This window comes from Choloepus didactylus, chromosome 1 (assembly GCF_015220235.1).
Source record: "Choloepus didactylus isolate mChoDid1 chromosome 1, mChoDid1.pri, whole genome shotgun sequence".
NCBI lineage: Eukaryota > Metazoa > Chordata > Mammalia > Pilosa > Megalonychidae > Choloepus > Choloepus didactylus.
The window spans coordinates 121,421,077-121,438,289 of NC_051307.1; the positions used below are offsets into that span (position 1 = coordinate 121,421,077).

Sequence of the window (17,213 nt, forward strand, 5' to 3'; positions counted from 1 at the left end):
GCTTTGCTTTCAAAATTATAGTCTACCTCAGCTTATAAACTAGCTATGACACCATTCATGCCACTTCTCAATAAAAAAAGCAAGAGACAACCCAAGTTCCATGGACCTGTCATAAAACTCTTAGAAAGAATGGCAGGTCAGTGTTTTCATGTACCAAACAAGTATAATAAATACACTTAAAGTACAGTACCAAATAAGAAAAAAAAAGTGACATTAAGTTCCCTGTGGCATTCTGGGAACTGAATCATACAGGGAGGGTGGGGGTGGGAGACAAACAAGAAGATTAAGAAACTGCAAACAGCTTTCAATGCTTTCATTCATGAAGCACTTAGCAGAGCTCTGTGTTTATCAATGATACGGTTCCCACTCTCACTGGGGTGGGGGAAGCATTAGAGACACAGATGCAGAAGGCTGAAGGAGAAAACCCAAGAAAGGAAAAGCATTTCACATTCTAATAGTGTGAAAGCTAAAGCCATCTCAAAGGAGGGCCCTCTTATTTCCCTCCTTCTCGTTTCAAGATTTCAACTTAACACAAGTTAGCTGAGTCAAACTGCCTTCATAAAAGATGTCTAAATTATTTTAGATAAAAACCATTATCTATTTGGTATCTTTAAATATTATTTATTAACAATAATGGCACATCCTAAGCATTTTACTTTAATCTGTTTATTCTTATATCACCATGACAGTCACCTGTTTTCTTCAGGTTCACAATTTTTATATAACAGTCATAAACCAGAAATAAAAATTAACGGCAACATTAATGTAGGACCAATATGAAAAGTTCTTCAAACTTCAAACATGTTTCTTTGAAAGGATCTGATTAGCTTCAATTATCCATGCAACTTGAAATCTGAAAGTTCTATAGAGATTATAGAGACCACTAAAAGAATTAAGTAAACATCTCTAAGCTCCCACCAGAACAGTAAAATTTTAAAGAAAAATCATCATGCCTGATGTAATTATCAGAGCCAGTCAAGGGTTCAGTTAGCAATTATTATCAAGCTGCATGGCTAGTGGGTGGGTCGATGATACCCTGTACCCTGTCACAACTGAATTCACAGTCTAATTCAAGGACCACGCAAAGGATTGCACATATAACCCGACTGCATAGTGCCAACTCTACCTGCCCCTCCAGGAATGCAAAAAAGGCCAGAATGGCCTGGAGTGGTCTGGGAGGGCTCCTGGTAGAGACAGACCTAGAGCCTTAAAGGAAGTGCGGTATTTGTTTTGGCTGAGAGCAGCTGGGAGGATTTTACAGGCAGTGGAGAAACGGCCGGGATAAAAAGATGGCATGTGTGGGCAGGAAGGAAAGCTGTATTGCCAGGACCTCACCCCAGACAAGGATATGAAACTAGTGAGAGAGACCTGCAGCTGCCCTCTCTTAATTCCTGAATTTAAGCAAAGGCAAGGATTCATGCTGATTGCTAAGATTCTTTTCTTCCTAACAGTTACCTCTTTTTACAGTTTCACCTGGCCCAAGAAAGAAAAATCTTTTGTCAAGGATGCCACAGATATAGTGTTGCCTCCAAGTGAGAATAAACTATGATCTTTGTGGCTCCTTCAAGACCTATGACTCATGCTTCATGGAAAATATTGAGAAATATTCCATTAGAAATGAATCTGCTTTCACTGCATATTGTGTTTCCTGTGTTATTCTTTCTTCATTATCACCAAAGGCATTCCCCTGAAAAGAAAAATCTTGGGTCCCCTCCCCAGAATAGCCATATTCTATATTAATTTGCTTTTGATTCCCAAACTACCTTTTAATGACATCACAATGAACTTCTTGGATCTTTTCTAGAGATACCATAAATGCTCGCTAGAGAAAATTATTAGGCTAACTATAAGCAAAGGGGGTTGACCTCATACGGCATAATTTCAAATTTTCCAGGAAGGTCCTGCAGTCAACTCCTCAACCCCCCAAATGCAGTCCCTAATCTAAAAACTAGTGTTGAAATAGCAAAGCTATTAGGCTCACAGTTTCAACCACGCTGTAAAAGTTTCCAGGAAGGCCAACATCACCAATCCCCACTACTCAAGGAGGAAAAAAAATTAAAAATGCTTCCCCACCTGCTGGCTAGTGCTAGAGCTTCCTTCTCTTAACTTCAATCCCTAGCAAAATGTAAATGCTTCTTTTAGAAAATTCCATTACAATATGGCTTCATTTCAGACCCTTTCCTGATAGGTGGCGCCTTGAACTGGGAGCCCCACCTGGAAACTCAGCCCACTCCAACTCGAGGCCTCATTCTGACTTTGGACAGAAATAATTAAGAAACTAATACTTCCCGCATCATGCTGTCTGCTAGTCCAACACTAAACCAGTACATCTTAGTTCTGTCAATGAGGCGCCTGCCTTATTCTCAAGACCCAGTCTCTACCATCCAGTGTTGCTCTGCGAACCACCTCCACCCCGTTCTAGCCATCTGAACACCATCCTGGTATTCTGCCTAGAATCCTGTCCCTCCAGGAATGGGAAGCCACTTTACTCTTGTTGCATACCTGGAGAGAATGGAATCCTGCTATTTGAGATCAAGCTTCGTTGATGTAGAGCCACAGAGCAGGGCAATAAAGAGCTCGGATTCTGGTGTCAGGCATACCAGGAAGCTAGGTGATTTTATGTGTGTGAATTAACCTCTATGGGCCTCATTTGTGCCTATCATATCCATTAAATGAGAGAACACATAGCATAGTATATAAGCTGAAAAAATGTGATCAATGATAAGGATACTAATCATGGTAAGAGTGAACATAATAACATCTTACACTGGAATTAACAAATATATTACCTATTTCCACATTCTACATTGCTGTCTCCTACCTACTTGTAGTGAACCATTTGCCAACACACACCGAAACTCACACAAAAGCTTTTTTGGCCTGATGACTGCTTGTTATATATCAGCGGTAGCTGCTGGGTCTGAATTCCTGGTTCAGCCTCTCAGGCTGACTTTCCTTCCAGTTTCTGCAGTTCATCCTATTGATCCAGTGTTTCCCAAGCCCTAGCAAGCCACCTGGTTCCAGGTCCTGGTCCCTCCCATTCTGTCCTGTGCCATTTCAATTAACTGGGTCAGGGACTACCATGCCCCAACAAGGATAATGTAGAGGAGAACAAAGAATAGGAAAGCTGAGGGTGTAAAATATAAATGGCTCCATAATTCTGCTTTAGTCAAAGGCATTTTTGAAAACAATGGAAGGGGCTTTAATGACACTATCTCCAACTATCATCAAGAACAAATACAAAGCTCCCATTGTGAGCAGAACAACATACTTGTAACATTTCCTGCACAGTGCACCAGTTACTGACATGGACTTTAAAAAAAAAAAGTGGGGGAGAGGCTAACTAGATAAACATATATAACTCCTTAGACACTGTGATGGTTTGAAGCTAGATGCATCCCAGAAAAACATGTTCTTACAATGGGCATGAACCCACTGTAAGCAGGACCTTTTGAAGAGGTTACTTCAGTTAAGGTATGGCCAACTTCAATCAGGATGGGTCTTAATCCTATTACTGGAGTCCTTTATAAAGGGAAAGAAATTCAGACAGATATAGGAAAAAGCCAGGGAAATAAGCAGCTGAAGGTCAAGGGAATCCAGAAGTGACAGGAGAGGCCAGAAGAGGCCACCATGTACACTGTCATGTGACAGAGGACCCCAGGACCAAGGATCACCAGACACCAGCCCCAGAACACCACAGTCTTCAGGCGAAATCGCCTTGATAATGCGTTCATTTGGATCTTTTCCTGGCCTCAAAACTGTGAGTTCATGAATCCCTATTATGTAAGCCCAACCATTGCACGGCATTTGCTTGAACATCCAAAGACACTAAAACGGACACTAAAAAGTAAAATCAGGTGGAATGAGGGGTACATTTTATATATGCTGATCTATTCGGCATTTTGCTTTTCTGGATTCTGTTGCACATACTCAACCATAGAGGGACAGATTATCAGCCAATTCCTGGGGCTCCAATCTTATAACCAGGTTCAACCACTTTCTTATTGAACTAAAAAGTTCAACTTCATTCTATATAGGTAAAGTGACTTTTCATCTCATTTTTCACTTGTGGTTTTTTAAACATACAGATTAGATTTGTTGCTATTATCCTTTTTTATAGTACTGCAAGTAGGTAGAAGATTCTACATCCCATACTATTTTGAGGTATTTATTTCCTCTCTTCCTTGACCTTTATTTCTATTTTTTCATCAACAAAGATAAATGGGTTTTGATTTTAAATGGCTCAGAACATCAAAGGTCAACTGCAAAGACACAATGAATGGTTATGAAAGTGCAATCAGTAAAAATGATTAATTAAAATGATTAATTCATTTCAGATTAATTGCCATTAATAACTCATTAGGTTTGAATCTCTGAAAATACACTCATTTCTCAACATTTTTTTTCTGAAATTTTTATTCCTATAGGTACAAGAAAAAAAGGGAGTAAAATTACAAAACAGTGTGCTCTGCTATTTTGCAAGGCAACAGAAAAATCAATTGTTTCTATGCAACTCACTATAGGAAACTGAAGGGTATTTCTCTTGGTTTGTCTATATACTGGCAAGCAAGTTACAGTGTTAAAAATAAGGTCTCCTGTCAGATCTCAGTCTAATCAATAGTCTAGTATCGATCTTGTTTTACATGCCAATTTACCATTTGTCCTATAATCCCAATCACTGCCAGAAAAAGCTGTCATGAACAGTGCCTTCCAATGCAGCAGTATTTACAGGCCAACTACAGAACTGGATTGATCTTCCAGCACAGAGCTCCAAATGGATATAGTACTTATAATCATTTCTTTCCAAACTTAACCATGGAGAAAGACTTAAGTATTACACAAACTAGAAATTAGTTGAAACATTCTAGAAGCTGTAATTAAATATAACAAAGAGCCTCACCAACACCTGGTGAGTCTTAAGGTGTGGCCAACTTCAATCAGGATCGGTCTTAATCCTATTACTGGAGTCCTTTATAAAGGGAAATTTGGGTGATAAGATTCTAAACTTTGAGCTTTTACTGTCATAGGATGAGACTTCTGGAGAACTTGGGAGGGGATGTTTTGCATGTGAGAGGGACATGAATCACTGGGGGGTCAGAGGGTAGATTTGGTAAGCAGCTTTCTTCTAAAGGGGCCCCAAATAATCCCTGAAGCCTGGTATTCACAACCTTGTGTAATCCCCTCTTTGTACTTTTCCAAATTACATTAATTCACGTAAAAGTCAATAGAATACTGGATGTATTCTATAGGATTCTATCAAATTCTATTAATGTTGTATTAAAGTCATTAAAAGTCAATAGAATACAAAAGGATTTTGTCCCTTCAGGATATCACAGGGCTATATTAGCATTAAGGAATCCCTATTTGACAGAGAGAGAGACACATTTTAATTCTAAAAAAATCATATGCAGACACAGAAAATCCTCACTTCCTTAAAATAATAAATAAAGAGAAACTTCTTTGGTTAGAAGATTTACAAAAAACTTCCTTACCTTGAATGCACTGAAGTGTTCCATCCTCCCCTCTTATCGTAAAAGTCTCGCCTGGATTAACTTGAACGAGAATAACCTGCCAAAATAACACATTAATTTCAATTTAATACTACAACATCTGGGATTTTCCTTCATTTCAACAGTTTTATTACCTAAATTTATGTATTCATCAGGAAGTATGTGGCACAGAATCTTGTATAAACACAAAACTTAAGGTTTAAATCTTAGACTTGGTTCAAATTTGATGGGGAGGGGGGAGTACATGAATTTGAATTTAGCTATGTGAATTCGCCTATGCTGCCTATTATGTCATGTAACAAAAAAACTCAATCTTAAGAAATCTTTTCTTTGGAAAGCACAATTCCTTTCTCCCTCTCTCACCAATTCAGAAACAAGAGTTAAACTAGAAAAAAAAGACCAGAAACTATACTTTTAAAAAATGAAGATTTGACTTAATATTGTTGCATACCATTCCCAAGAAGATATTACTGATTTGGGTAATATTATTCTAGTCTATAACAACAGAAAGCAATTTATAAGAAAATATTTGGAAAACAAAGTATCTCTATATAGGATCTCAAAACAACAGCAGTATAAAATAAAAGAATAATATCACAAGAACCATCCTAACATAGATATTTAACATTAGAAGACAATTTCCAAAGGACTGGACCAAGAGTTTTTTCTTTTCAACAGCCTCATAATTTTAGTACTAATCATAGGATAACAAAAAGAAAAATCACTAAGTTATATCTAAACACAAACTAAAGGATGTAACCCAGGTTTAAAATTGTAGCTGAAAGAATCACTGTGTGCAACGCTGATGCCATTAAAATAATTAGTACATACTTCTAGAAATTGGCAAGATGTGTCCCATTTATCTTACAGTTCTTGGAGCAAGCCATGTCCTCCCTGCCCTGGAGCCATCAAGCACACTGTTCCCTCGCTAATGCGCTTCCTGAACTCTTCCTCTAGGGACACCATCGACCTTACTCCTACCCAACCAGCTACCATCTATTGATCCTTCTCAACTTAACAAGTGGCATTTGACTCTCAGGACAGGTGAGATCCTCTATCATATGTTCTCAGTAAGACTCTACTTCTCCTTCCTAGAACTGACAATTGCATTTAATTAACTAAGCAATTACTTTAGTAATTTAGTCTTTCCTTTTATAAGCTACACTCTCTGAGGAATAGATCCTACTCCCTAGTACTGTGCCTGGTATAGAGGAAGTGCTCAATGGAAAACAAACCACTGCAAACAATTATTTTATTTTAACTTGGAAATTAAGCTTTCATAAAATGCAGTTTAAAAAGCCAATTTTACTTACTGTGCGGACAATAATTTATCTGTTTTATAAAACTATTGAGATTAAAGTCAGCTCATCTTTAAGAACTAAACCTTTATTATTCACCACAAGAGACACTGCTGAGCTATTAAAATGTTTTAAACCAGGAAATACATTAACTGGAAAAACCAGGATCATTCAGGAAAAGGGAATCATGCCTGGTGCTTCTCGTTATCTTGAATCATGCTATTTCTAGGCAGTTTATTTACCTGTACAGTAACTGGGTCAATTACTTTTCAGTCTGAAGTATTCAAATTCTCAGCCAGTATTCAAACTCTTACCAATGTAAACAGACTGCACCATTTCAAGAACTTAAAAGGAAATCCCTTCAGATCTCCAGTGATTAAAATATTTCGATTGCTTTCTCGAAACTGAGCTTTTAAATTCATCCCTTTCACAGGAAAATTGTTTTGCATTAGTTTTATTTTTATATAAATATAGAACATAATTCTATTACAATGGAATAAAGTGACACTTTAACAAAGAAAATTATCCATTTCTTTTTAAAAATTCTGAGAGCAATTCTAACATCACTGACTGAGAGCAGAAACCATGTACTCTGTTTAAACCCCCAAGGATAGGCCAATAATATGTCTGTGAAATTAATTAACTGGGGGGGGGGGGTGGGAAACCAAGACTCTATGTCCTAGATTTTCTTTGACACTCCCAAAGTCATATACTCTCTCTCACCACATTTAAAACTTGACTTGAAAACTACACATCTGGTTCTGAAAATATGAATTCACCATTATTATAGGAAACCCGAGACAGGAAAGGAGATTTCTGAATTGGGGTGTGTTCCAGACTCTATCACATTGCCTGCTGATCATATTCCAAGAAAAGTGTCTGTAATCGTTTCTTAGTGTCAACGACACCAGACCTCATTCAAAGAACGGCCCGGAGGCATCCAGCCTCCACAGCCCACATATGCCTTCTCCCCTCCACTTAGTAAGGCCAGTTCATGACCCACTGCCCAAGCTACCCCCAGTTTACTTCTTCAGGTGGAGAGATGATAGGTCACAGAGCTTTGAGCATCTTACTAAAATACCCCTCTTCAAATGTTTAGCTCCCAGAATTTTCACTGCCGCTAAACTGTTAGGGCAACCAGACTATAATCTACCAAGTCACCTCAGAAACCAAGCAAATCTCTTGTATCTCAATATTGATTTTTCATAGAAAGAGCAAAAAATCAGTATTCAAACCAACCATATTCATTTTGGCAAAAGGAAGTTTTTTTAAAAAAGTATTTTATTATACTGAGGAAAGACAACCACCTTACTATAAAAGAGATTAAAAAAATACAATTTTGACACACATCAGCCCCATAACCCATCCCTGACAACAGGCATGAATGAGACAGTGGCTGGCCTTGCGTCAGGCAGCCTTGAGCAGCGTGAGTCACTTCCTGGCAGACTCGGGGTACTTCATCTTTCCTTCGTGAACATCAGTCAGGCATCTCTCACTCGCTCGCTCACCACAAAACAGACATAACTGTTACAAGTTCTCTCAAATATAGAAGGTAAAACATAACATTGCTGTCCAAACCTCATCGTTTTGCCCACTCACTAAGCATTTACTACTTTTCCAAAGCCAGCATTAATCCAACTCATGTTGAATTCTGTCTCGTCAGAGGGGAAAAAAGACAAAGATTTTAATCACTGATAGCTTTTCCCCCCAAAAGACGTTAAAATGGAACCATATTAATTAAATCACAGGAGCATTCTTTAGGCTACTATTGCTTCATCAGATCTGTTTCATATCTACAAGTGCTACATATACCAAGAAGCCTGAAATAAACAGCAAGCAGTTTATCAAGGCTTAATGAAAAATAAAGACTACTCTTCCAAAGTCTAAAAAAATAATAAAACAAGAGTTAGAAAATATAAGTTCGTGAAAAGTGAAACACCATCCTAGAATGCTTTAGCCACCAGAGAACAGAAACAGATATAATAGATCTTTCCTTAAAAATACAAATCTAAATCTATGTTTTTCACTCGTTAGAGGAAGAAAAAGAAAGCCACTTTTGCAATTTAAATTTTGGGTAGCTGATTAACCAGAAGATCACTAGCATCTAAGACTACCCTTGGAAGCAAATTTCTAATTTATGCTTCAAATAAATTACCAGACACCTGGCTAAGCAAGCAATCCCTACAACACAACAGTCCAGCAAAGAAGCTTCTGCTGGGAGAACAGTACTGGTTAACCACAGAAGAAAAACGACATTTACAGCATTTTTTAAAGTTAAATCCAAAGCTGACACAATCAAGATATAAACTGTTCTAGAAGAGGAGATCCTGTTTCACTTCTGGAGCTGTTTCCACTTGCCACACTCTTTGAAACTTGTCTTACTCTTCACTGTTTCATGTGTAAATGAACACTTCTCACCTGGTGCCAGTATTTATGATTATCCAACAGATACCCTTAGGGGAAGACAATGATATAACCTAAAAGCTACAGGCAAAGACATCCATGTAAGGAAGGATTCTATCCAGGAACAACTAATAACTTTTAAAAAGTGGCCTTTCATTATTCATGATTGCCAAGAAATGAAAACAGCCCAAATGTCCATCAATGGAGGAATGGATAAACAAACTGTGATATATACATACAATGGATTACACATCTGTAAAATGGAATAAAGTCATGAAGCATGCAACAATGTGGATGAACCTTGAAGACATTAAGTTGAGTGAAATTAGCCAGAAACAAAAGGACAAATACTGTATGGTCTCACTAATATGAACTAAGATTAATGAGCAAACTTTGAGAGTTGAAGTTGAGAACACAGGTTATTAGGAGATAGAAAAAGGGTAGAGATCGGCCATTTGATGCTGAAGGAGTACAAAATGTTCAACAGGACTGTCTGTATAGATCCAGAAATGGATAGCACAATACCATGAGATGGTAGCACTATACTGTAACGACACTGAACAAAGATGAGTGTGAGTACGGCTGAAGGCTGGGGACATGTATGACACCAGAAGGAAAGACAGAAGATGAAGACTGCGATAATCTAGTGAAAGCTAGAGTGGTGAATAATGGTGATTAAATGTACAAATATAAGAATGTTTTTACATGAGGGAGAACAAATGAAAGTCAACACTGTAAGGTGTTGAAAATGGGATGGTATAGGGGAAAAATGTAATTAATGCACACTAGAGTCAATAGTTATCAGTAACATTGTAATATGCTTCCATTAACTGTAACAAAGGCAATATAACAAAGCTAAATGTTAAAAGGACAGGGGGTATAAGGGAGAGGTTCAGGATTCTTGGTGCTGTCGTTGTTGTGACCCTTTTACTGTATTTTATTTCTATTTTATTATTTTTATTTTTTTGTTATTCATTTATTTTTTCTACTCGTCCTCTTTCTTTGCAGAAGAAACGGAAATGCCCTAATACAGACTGTGGTGTTGAATGCATGACTATGTGATTATAACAGGAACCACTGATTGTTTAATTAGGATGGATTGTATGGTGTGTGAATAAAACTGTTGAAAAAATAAGCAGAGGCATACAAGTGCTGGAGAAAATATGGAGTAAGGGATGTACCTTATCAGTGCTGGTGGGGAAGTGGAATGGTGCAGCCCATCTGGAGGGCAGTGTGGTAGTTCCACAGGAAGCTAAGCATGGGCTGCCATATGGTCCTGCAACTCCATTATTGGGTATATACTAGGAAGAACTGAGAGCAGGGGCACAAATGGACATTTGCATGCTGACGCTTATGGCGGCAGTATTCACGATTTGCAATGGATGGAGGTGGCCTAAGGATACATCGACTGATGAATGGAATGGTGAACTGTGGTGTACACACACAATGGAATACTGAGAGACAGCAAAAAGGAATTTAGTTGTGAGGCATACAACTAGGTAATGTCAGCATTACCCCATACAGCAACTGTTAAAGATGCTGTAAAAGAGATCAGACATCAAATAGAGATACAAACAAAATGGACTCAGGATGAAGGTAAATAAGATAAAGGGTAAAGGATGACACTGACTGTGTTTTAAAACTTCAACTTCTATATGAGACCACAGGAAGAGATGTTTATTTGGTGCAAAATCTATATTTTCTGTAGTATACTATATAATTTATCTTGTACGATTAGTTTTTTCCAACACCATAATTACATGAAACCTTGAATAGGGAATTAGATCTCATTGGTTTGTACAGGTTAGTGTGAAGCCCTGATACATCCTAGAGTAATTTGGGATAAAAAGTATTTGCAAAGGTCCCTTGAGGGACTGGGAGAAAATGTGGAAATGTTAAACTTCCCTACCTGGGGAATTACTGATACTCGTGCAAGCACTGGGGACTACCAATTTAGAAGGCAGAGCCCTCAATCCTGGGGCTTGCCCCCATGAAGTTTGTTACTGCAAAGGAGAGGCTAAGCCTACTTATAATTGTGCCTAAGAAACACCCCCAGATACCTCTTTTGTTGCTCAGATGTGGCGTCTCTCTCTCTAGGCCCACTCGGCAGGTGGACTTGCTGCCCTACCCCCTTACCCCCTACGTGTAAGATGACTCCCAGGAGTGTAAATCTCTCTGGCAATGGAGGACATGACTCTAGGGGATGAGCATGTGAACCTGGCATGAAAGGATTGAGAAAGCCTTCTTGACCAAAAGGGAAAAGAGAAATGAAACAAAATAATTTCACTGGCTGAGAGATCCGAATAGAGTTGAGAGGTCATTCTGGAGGCTATTCTTATGCATTATATAGATATTCCTTTTTAGTTTTAAGTGTATTGGAATAGCTAGGAAAAAATACCTGAAAATGTTGAAGTGCAACCCAGTAGCCTTGATTCTTGAAGATGACTGTATAACTATATAGCTTATACAATGTGACTGTTGTGACTGTGAAAACCTTGTGACTCACATTTGCTTTATCCAGTGTATGGACAGATGAGTAGAAAAATGGGGATAAAAAGTAAATGAATAATAGGGGGAAATGGGATTAGGGGATGTTTTGGGTGTCCTTTTTTATTTTTACCTTTACTTTTATTTTTATTTTGGGGGGGGAGTGATGAAAATGTTCAAAAATTGTGGTGATGAATGCACAACTGTACAATGATACTGTTAATAACTGATTGTACAATTTGAATGACTGTAGGTTATGTGAATATATCTCAATAAAACAGCATTTAAATAAAGTGGCCTTTGACTCTGTGAGAGAAAGAGCGGCACCTCTTTTCTCTTGGCACAAACATACACACACACACACACACACACACACACACACACAGATTCCCAAACTCCAGAGAAATCCTGGGGGGTTCCTCCCAGGTTCTGGAGGTCCCAAACCATCCACCAACACACACCTTTGAGACCTTGGTCATTGTGCCATAGACCAAAGCCAGCCTAAAGCAAAACTGAAAGTAGGCATTATTTGTCTTCTCTTTTCTCCAAATCAGGCAACAGGAGATAATGGGCTGCAAATTACCAATAAGTACTGTATATATTTGGTAACAGCATATATAAAGAAAATGTCCCAAGATTAAATTTTGAGCAGGTAAAATAGAAAGGTACTGAAAGATAATGGAAAAATAGTGATTGCCTCATTCTGCTCACTTGTCCCACCCAAGGAATGAATCCACAGCTGGCCAGAAAACATACAAGAACCAGGAAACCTCCAAGGATATTTAAACAAACACTGGGTCAAGGCACAAGGACATGTATACTAGATGAAGCTCTTCCTTGGTCAACAAAACTAACAGGATACATGATCTTGTTTTATTTCTTCCTGGGCTTTACAACTATTCAATTTAAAGCAAGGTACATAAACACTCCAACAAGCTAAAATTTTTAACACTCTGTTTTCCTGAAAGAATGGAAGGTTCAAACATTGTCCACCTTGACTGACCATTTCACATCTGTAAAGTTAATTCAGCATGAGGCAGGCTACCTTACCAACTCTTCCAGCTCTTTCTCTATAATTATAAAAATAGCTCTTTACAATGTGATAGTGAAAGCCTTGTGGATCACATTCCCCTTTATCTAGTGTATAGATGGATGAGTAGAAAAATGGGGGCAAAAATTTAAAGGAAAAATAGAGGGGGGGGGAGATTGGGTGTTCTTTTTTCACTCTTTTTTTTTATTCTTATTTTCACTTTTTCTGGTACAAGGAACATGTTAAAAAAATACATCAGGGTGATGAATAAACAACTATATGATGATAATGTGATCAATTGATTGTATACTTTGGATGACTGTATGATGTGTGAATAAATCTTAATTAAAAAAATTCAATGCAAAAAAAAAAAAATTGCTCTTTATTGAACCCCCATCATCTACTCTGTAAGTATTATTACCCAGATTTTACAGATGGAGAAGCTGAGCTTAAAAGGATAATGAACTTGCCCAAGGTCACAAAACAAAAAAGAGACTGAACTAGCACTATCTGACCTGTCTCCCATTCTACCACACTGCTCTACCCCCTCTGACATTCACCAGTTTCGCAGAGACAATTCTCTAAGAAGACAGTATGAAGTTATTCAATGAATAATTTCAATGAGGGAACACACTTAACTGGGGACAAGGCACATCCCCAAAGATAAGTTCTCTTCTAGGAAATCTGTGCTCACTCTCCATGATACGAATCAAAGCGGTGGGTTCTCTGACTAATGTGCTCAAATGACCAATTCCTGAGACACCAGAGTTTCAAAGAAAGACACAGTTACTGCTAGGTGCAAAGCAGATCAGACATCCCACTATTGCAGTGACTTCTTTCACTCTGTAGTTTATTTTAATTTTTATCACAATATGAAATATAGTTGCATATATGGACACAAACTTTCTTTTTTCCTTGTAACACTGTTTTACTCACAAATAAATTTAAGCAGTTAAAAAAAAAAAAAGAAAAAAGCTTATCAGCCTAAAACTCTGTCGCCCCCAACTGTAGTAACTGATGGTTTTATAGTACCAAAAGATGGGCAGGTTTTAGGATAATGAGCATAATGGCTTAAGATGATGAGGTTAGAGACAATCTAATTGTTGGGCATGCACAGTTTGATTACATGCTTAGGCACAGAATGTATGTAAGAAAATGGCGGCCTTGATATGACGATAGGTGTGATTTTTAGTATTATAATGAGGTATGGGTCACTTATAGGTTGAAGTTTAAGCTATTGTGCATATCAGGAAGGCCAATTTTGGTTAGATCCAGTTCCATCCAGCAAGATAGTTTTGGAATTGGGGTGAGTTAGTTCTGGGCTGACTCAAGGCCTTTCATTAATAAACATTATGGTCTGTCTTTAGTGATTAAAATTGAAAAACAGGATAAGAGAGTACAAGTGAGGGTCAGTCACAAGGTTTTTACAATTACAAGACAAAGGCTATATAGTCATATAATCATTATTAGAGATCAACGCAGCTGGATTACAGTTCAAACATTTCAACTATTTCCCTCTGTCTATTCTAATATACGAGTAAGTAAAAAGGAATATCTATATAATGATTCAGTAATCATAATCATCCCCTAAATCCTAACTTCTCGGTTACACCTGAGGCAAAGTGCCTCCCCCCAAACAGGGTATGGCAGTTAGGTGGTGAGGAATCCCTTAATTAACAAGCAGTTGTTTTTATATTGGGCAGGATTTATTCTCAGAAAGTCCCTGTCAAGTCCGTGATTTCTCCTAGAATCCTAGGATGAACCTCTCAATCATAACATCACAATCACTTAGATGCTATTTCTTACGCCCCAATTGCAGGCATAAAAAAATGAGAATACTCCTGGGAAGACTGCATTATAAGCACTTATGTTTCCCAAAAGTCATCTGTCATTAACAAAAAGACCGGAATGGATAATAGGTAGCCAAGGAAATTGAAATCAGACCAACCAAGGAGGACACATAATCACACTGAAATCATACCAGTACCTACAGAAAATACACACGTGCAGAAGAGTTAAGTAATTGCATTTCATGAAATAAATGCCCTAAGAGGAACCACTACTATCTTAGCCTTAATTCAGCAAGTATATACTGAGTGCCATGATGGGCTAGGCATTCCTCTAGGCATGGGGATAGAGCTTTAAACAATACAAACTGCTGCCCCCCTGGAGCTTACAAATGGAGTTCACAAGAAATGAGGAGAGAAAGGTGAAGGGAATCATTTAAACAAAAATAAACCATTTAAAGATAATTGGTAAAGGTTATATACATTAAAAAAAAAAAACAAAACAAAACAGCAGCTTGTAAGAAGTTGTACAGTTCTATTCCTCTAATTGTATACTGCCTTGAATAAAGAGATTTTATTACCAAAAAAAAAACTGTTTGTGAAGAATAAAAATATAGCCTTCACTCAAATGAAACAAAATAAAAGCAAAATGCAATATAGATGGCCCAAACGAGGTTAAAAGCCTCCTTTAAGAGAACCACAAACACCCAAGTCTAAAGTTTCGATTACAAGACTTTCAAGTTGAAAACCAAGCAAATAAGAGACCAAAATTCCATGTAAGTTTTGGTGTAGTTTTTTCCTGGCTAAGAGCAAAAGCTACCAAATATCCTTCTGCATCTGGAGCACCACTGTGTTTATTTAAACAATTTTCTTCTTCATTTTATTAAACACATTTTTCACAGATTAATTGAATACTGAAATTATAATGCTTCTTCCTTTAGTTGAAAATTACATTAACTGAAAACAAAATTTGGTTCCTGCCATCACCATTTCAGGGCTATTTCTTGTCAAAACTGCACACTGGGTAAGACGCAACATCTGTCCTCCCCCCACTTGCCATCCACATACCCTGTGTTCCCAAGACTGACTCTCAGCCCTACCCTGGGTGTGCTTTATGCCCTGAATGGGGCCTGTCTCAGCCAATTTAGATCCAGCTACCTCGGGTATGGTTCTGCTGGCTGAGACAGAGCAATATGACCCAGGCTGACATGAGAATTAATTAATGTCCCACATCTCTGGTAAACGGTGCACTGCACCTAAACAACCAACTCTAATTCCAGAATGTCAAGGCCAGTGAGAGAACATATTTTACTGCCTATGTCAAGCTTGCCCTCCTCCCAAAGTTCTATTTTTTAAAACTCATTTCGAGTTTGGTCATGTCATTCATTTAACACTGTTCTTCCCCATAAAACATAATCAAGAAATAATGTGTCCAGGGAATAACAAATGCTGCATCCTTGTAACTGATAGAAAAATCAGTTCCCAATATTTTGTCATTAAATATTCTATATTACTATGCTTTCTTAATTGCTTAAAATTAACATGATTGCTGATGTGCTCACAAACATAGGGGACTGGTGGTTTGATGGGCTGAGCCCTCTACCATGGGACTTGCCCTTGGGAAGACTGTTGCTGCAAAGGAGAGGCAAGGCCTGCCTATAATTGTGCCCAAGAGCCTCCTCCCGGATGCCTCTTTGTTGCTCAGATGTGACCCTCTCTCTCTAGCTAAGCCAACTTGGCAGGTGAAATCACTGCCCTCCCCGCTACGTGGGATCTGACACCCAGGGGAGCGAATCCCCCTGGCAATGTGGAATATGACTCCTGGGGAGGAATCTAGACCCAGCATCATGGGATGGAGAACACCTTCTTGATCAAAAGGGGACGTGAAAGGAAATGAAATAAGCTTCAGTGGCAGAGAGATTCCAAAAGGAGCCGAGAGGTCACTCTGGTGGGCATTCTTACGCACAACATAGACAACCCTTTTTAGGTTCTAATGAATTGGAATAGCTAGCAGTAAATACCTGAAACTATCAAACTACAACCCAGAACCCATGAATCTTGAAGACGATTGTATAAAAATGCAGCTTATGAGAGGTGACAATGTGATTGGGAAGGCCATATGGGCCACACTCCCCTTTGTCCAGTGCATGGATGAATGAGTAGAAAAATGAGGGGGAAAAAAAAAGGCACCCAGTGTTCTTTTTCACTTTAATTTTTATTCTTATTATTTTTCTATGTGTGGTAATGAAAATATACAAAAATTAATTTTGGTGATGAACGCACAACTATATAATGGTACTGTGAACAATCCAATGCACTTATTGAAACTTTAGTTATTTAATCCCCAACACACATTTGCAGAGTAATTCATGTGTCAGGCACTTTGGTTAGGCACTGAGGATTCTAAATTGGAGAAGATGAAATACTACCCATCTTGTAATTAACCATAATAATACATGATCATCTGCTACAGAAACTGATGAAGAAATCGCCTAGAAATCAGGAAAAGATATAGATAGGAGTGACATTAAAAGGGGGAGTAGGAGATTGCAGGTAGGCAGCAAAAGTACAATCACACAAGCAAACATATGGAGGCCTGAATGGTATGATAAGTTTAAGAAACAACCAGAATTGCGATGTGGCTTTAACAGTGTATGCATATGACAGGGGAGTAAAGGTGAGCCTGTGAGGCAGATCA

The 17,213-nt window shown here is 38.2% G+C and overlaps 1 protein-coding gene across 5 annotated transcripts in view; it reads right to left on the reverse strand.

The window, feature by feature from the left end:
* FNDC3B (fibronectin type III domain containing 3B) overlaps positions 1 to 17,213 on the reverse strand; it is a 370,299-nt gene that overhangs the window by 249,302 nt on the left and 103,784 nt on the right. For all 5 annotated transcript variants that reach the window (XM_037840631.1, XM_037840625.1, XM_037840597.1 and 2 more), the window contains exon 3: positions 5,493 to 5,568. In XM_037840631.1, the coding sequence (XP_037696559.1) occupies positions 5,493 to 5,568 (76 nt within the window). The remainder of the gene's footprint in view (positions 1 to 5,492; positions 5,569 to 17,213) is intronic.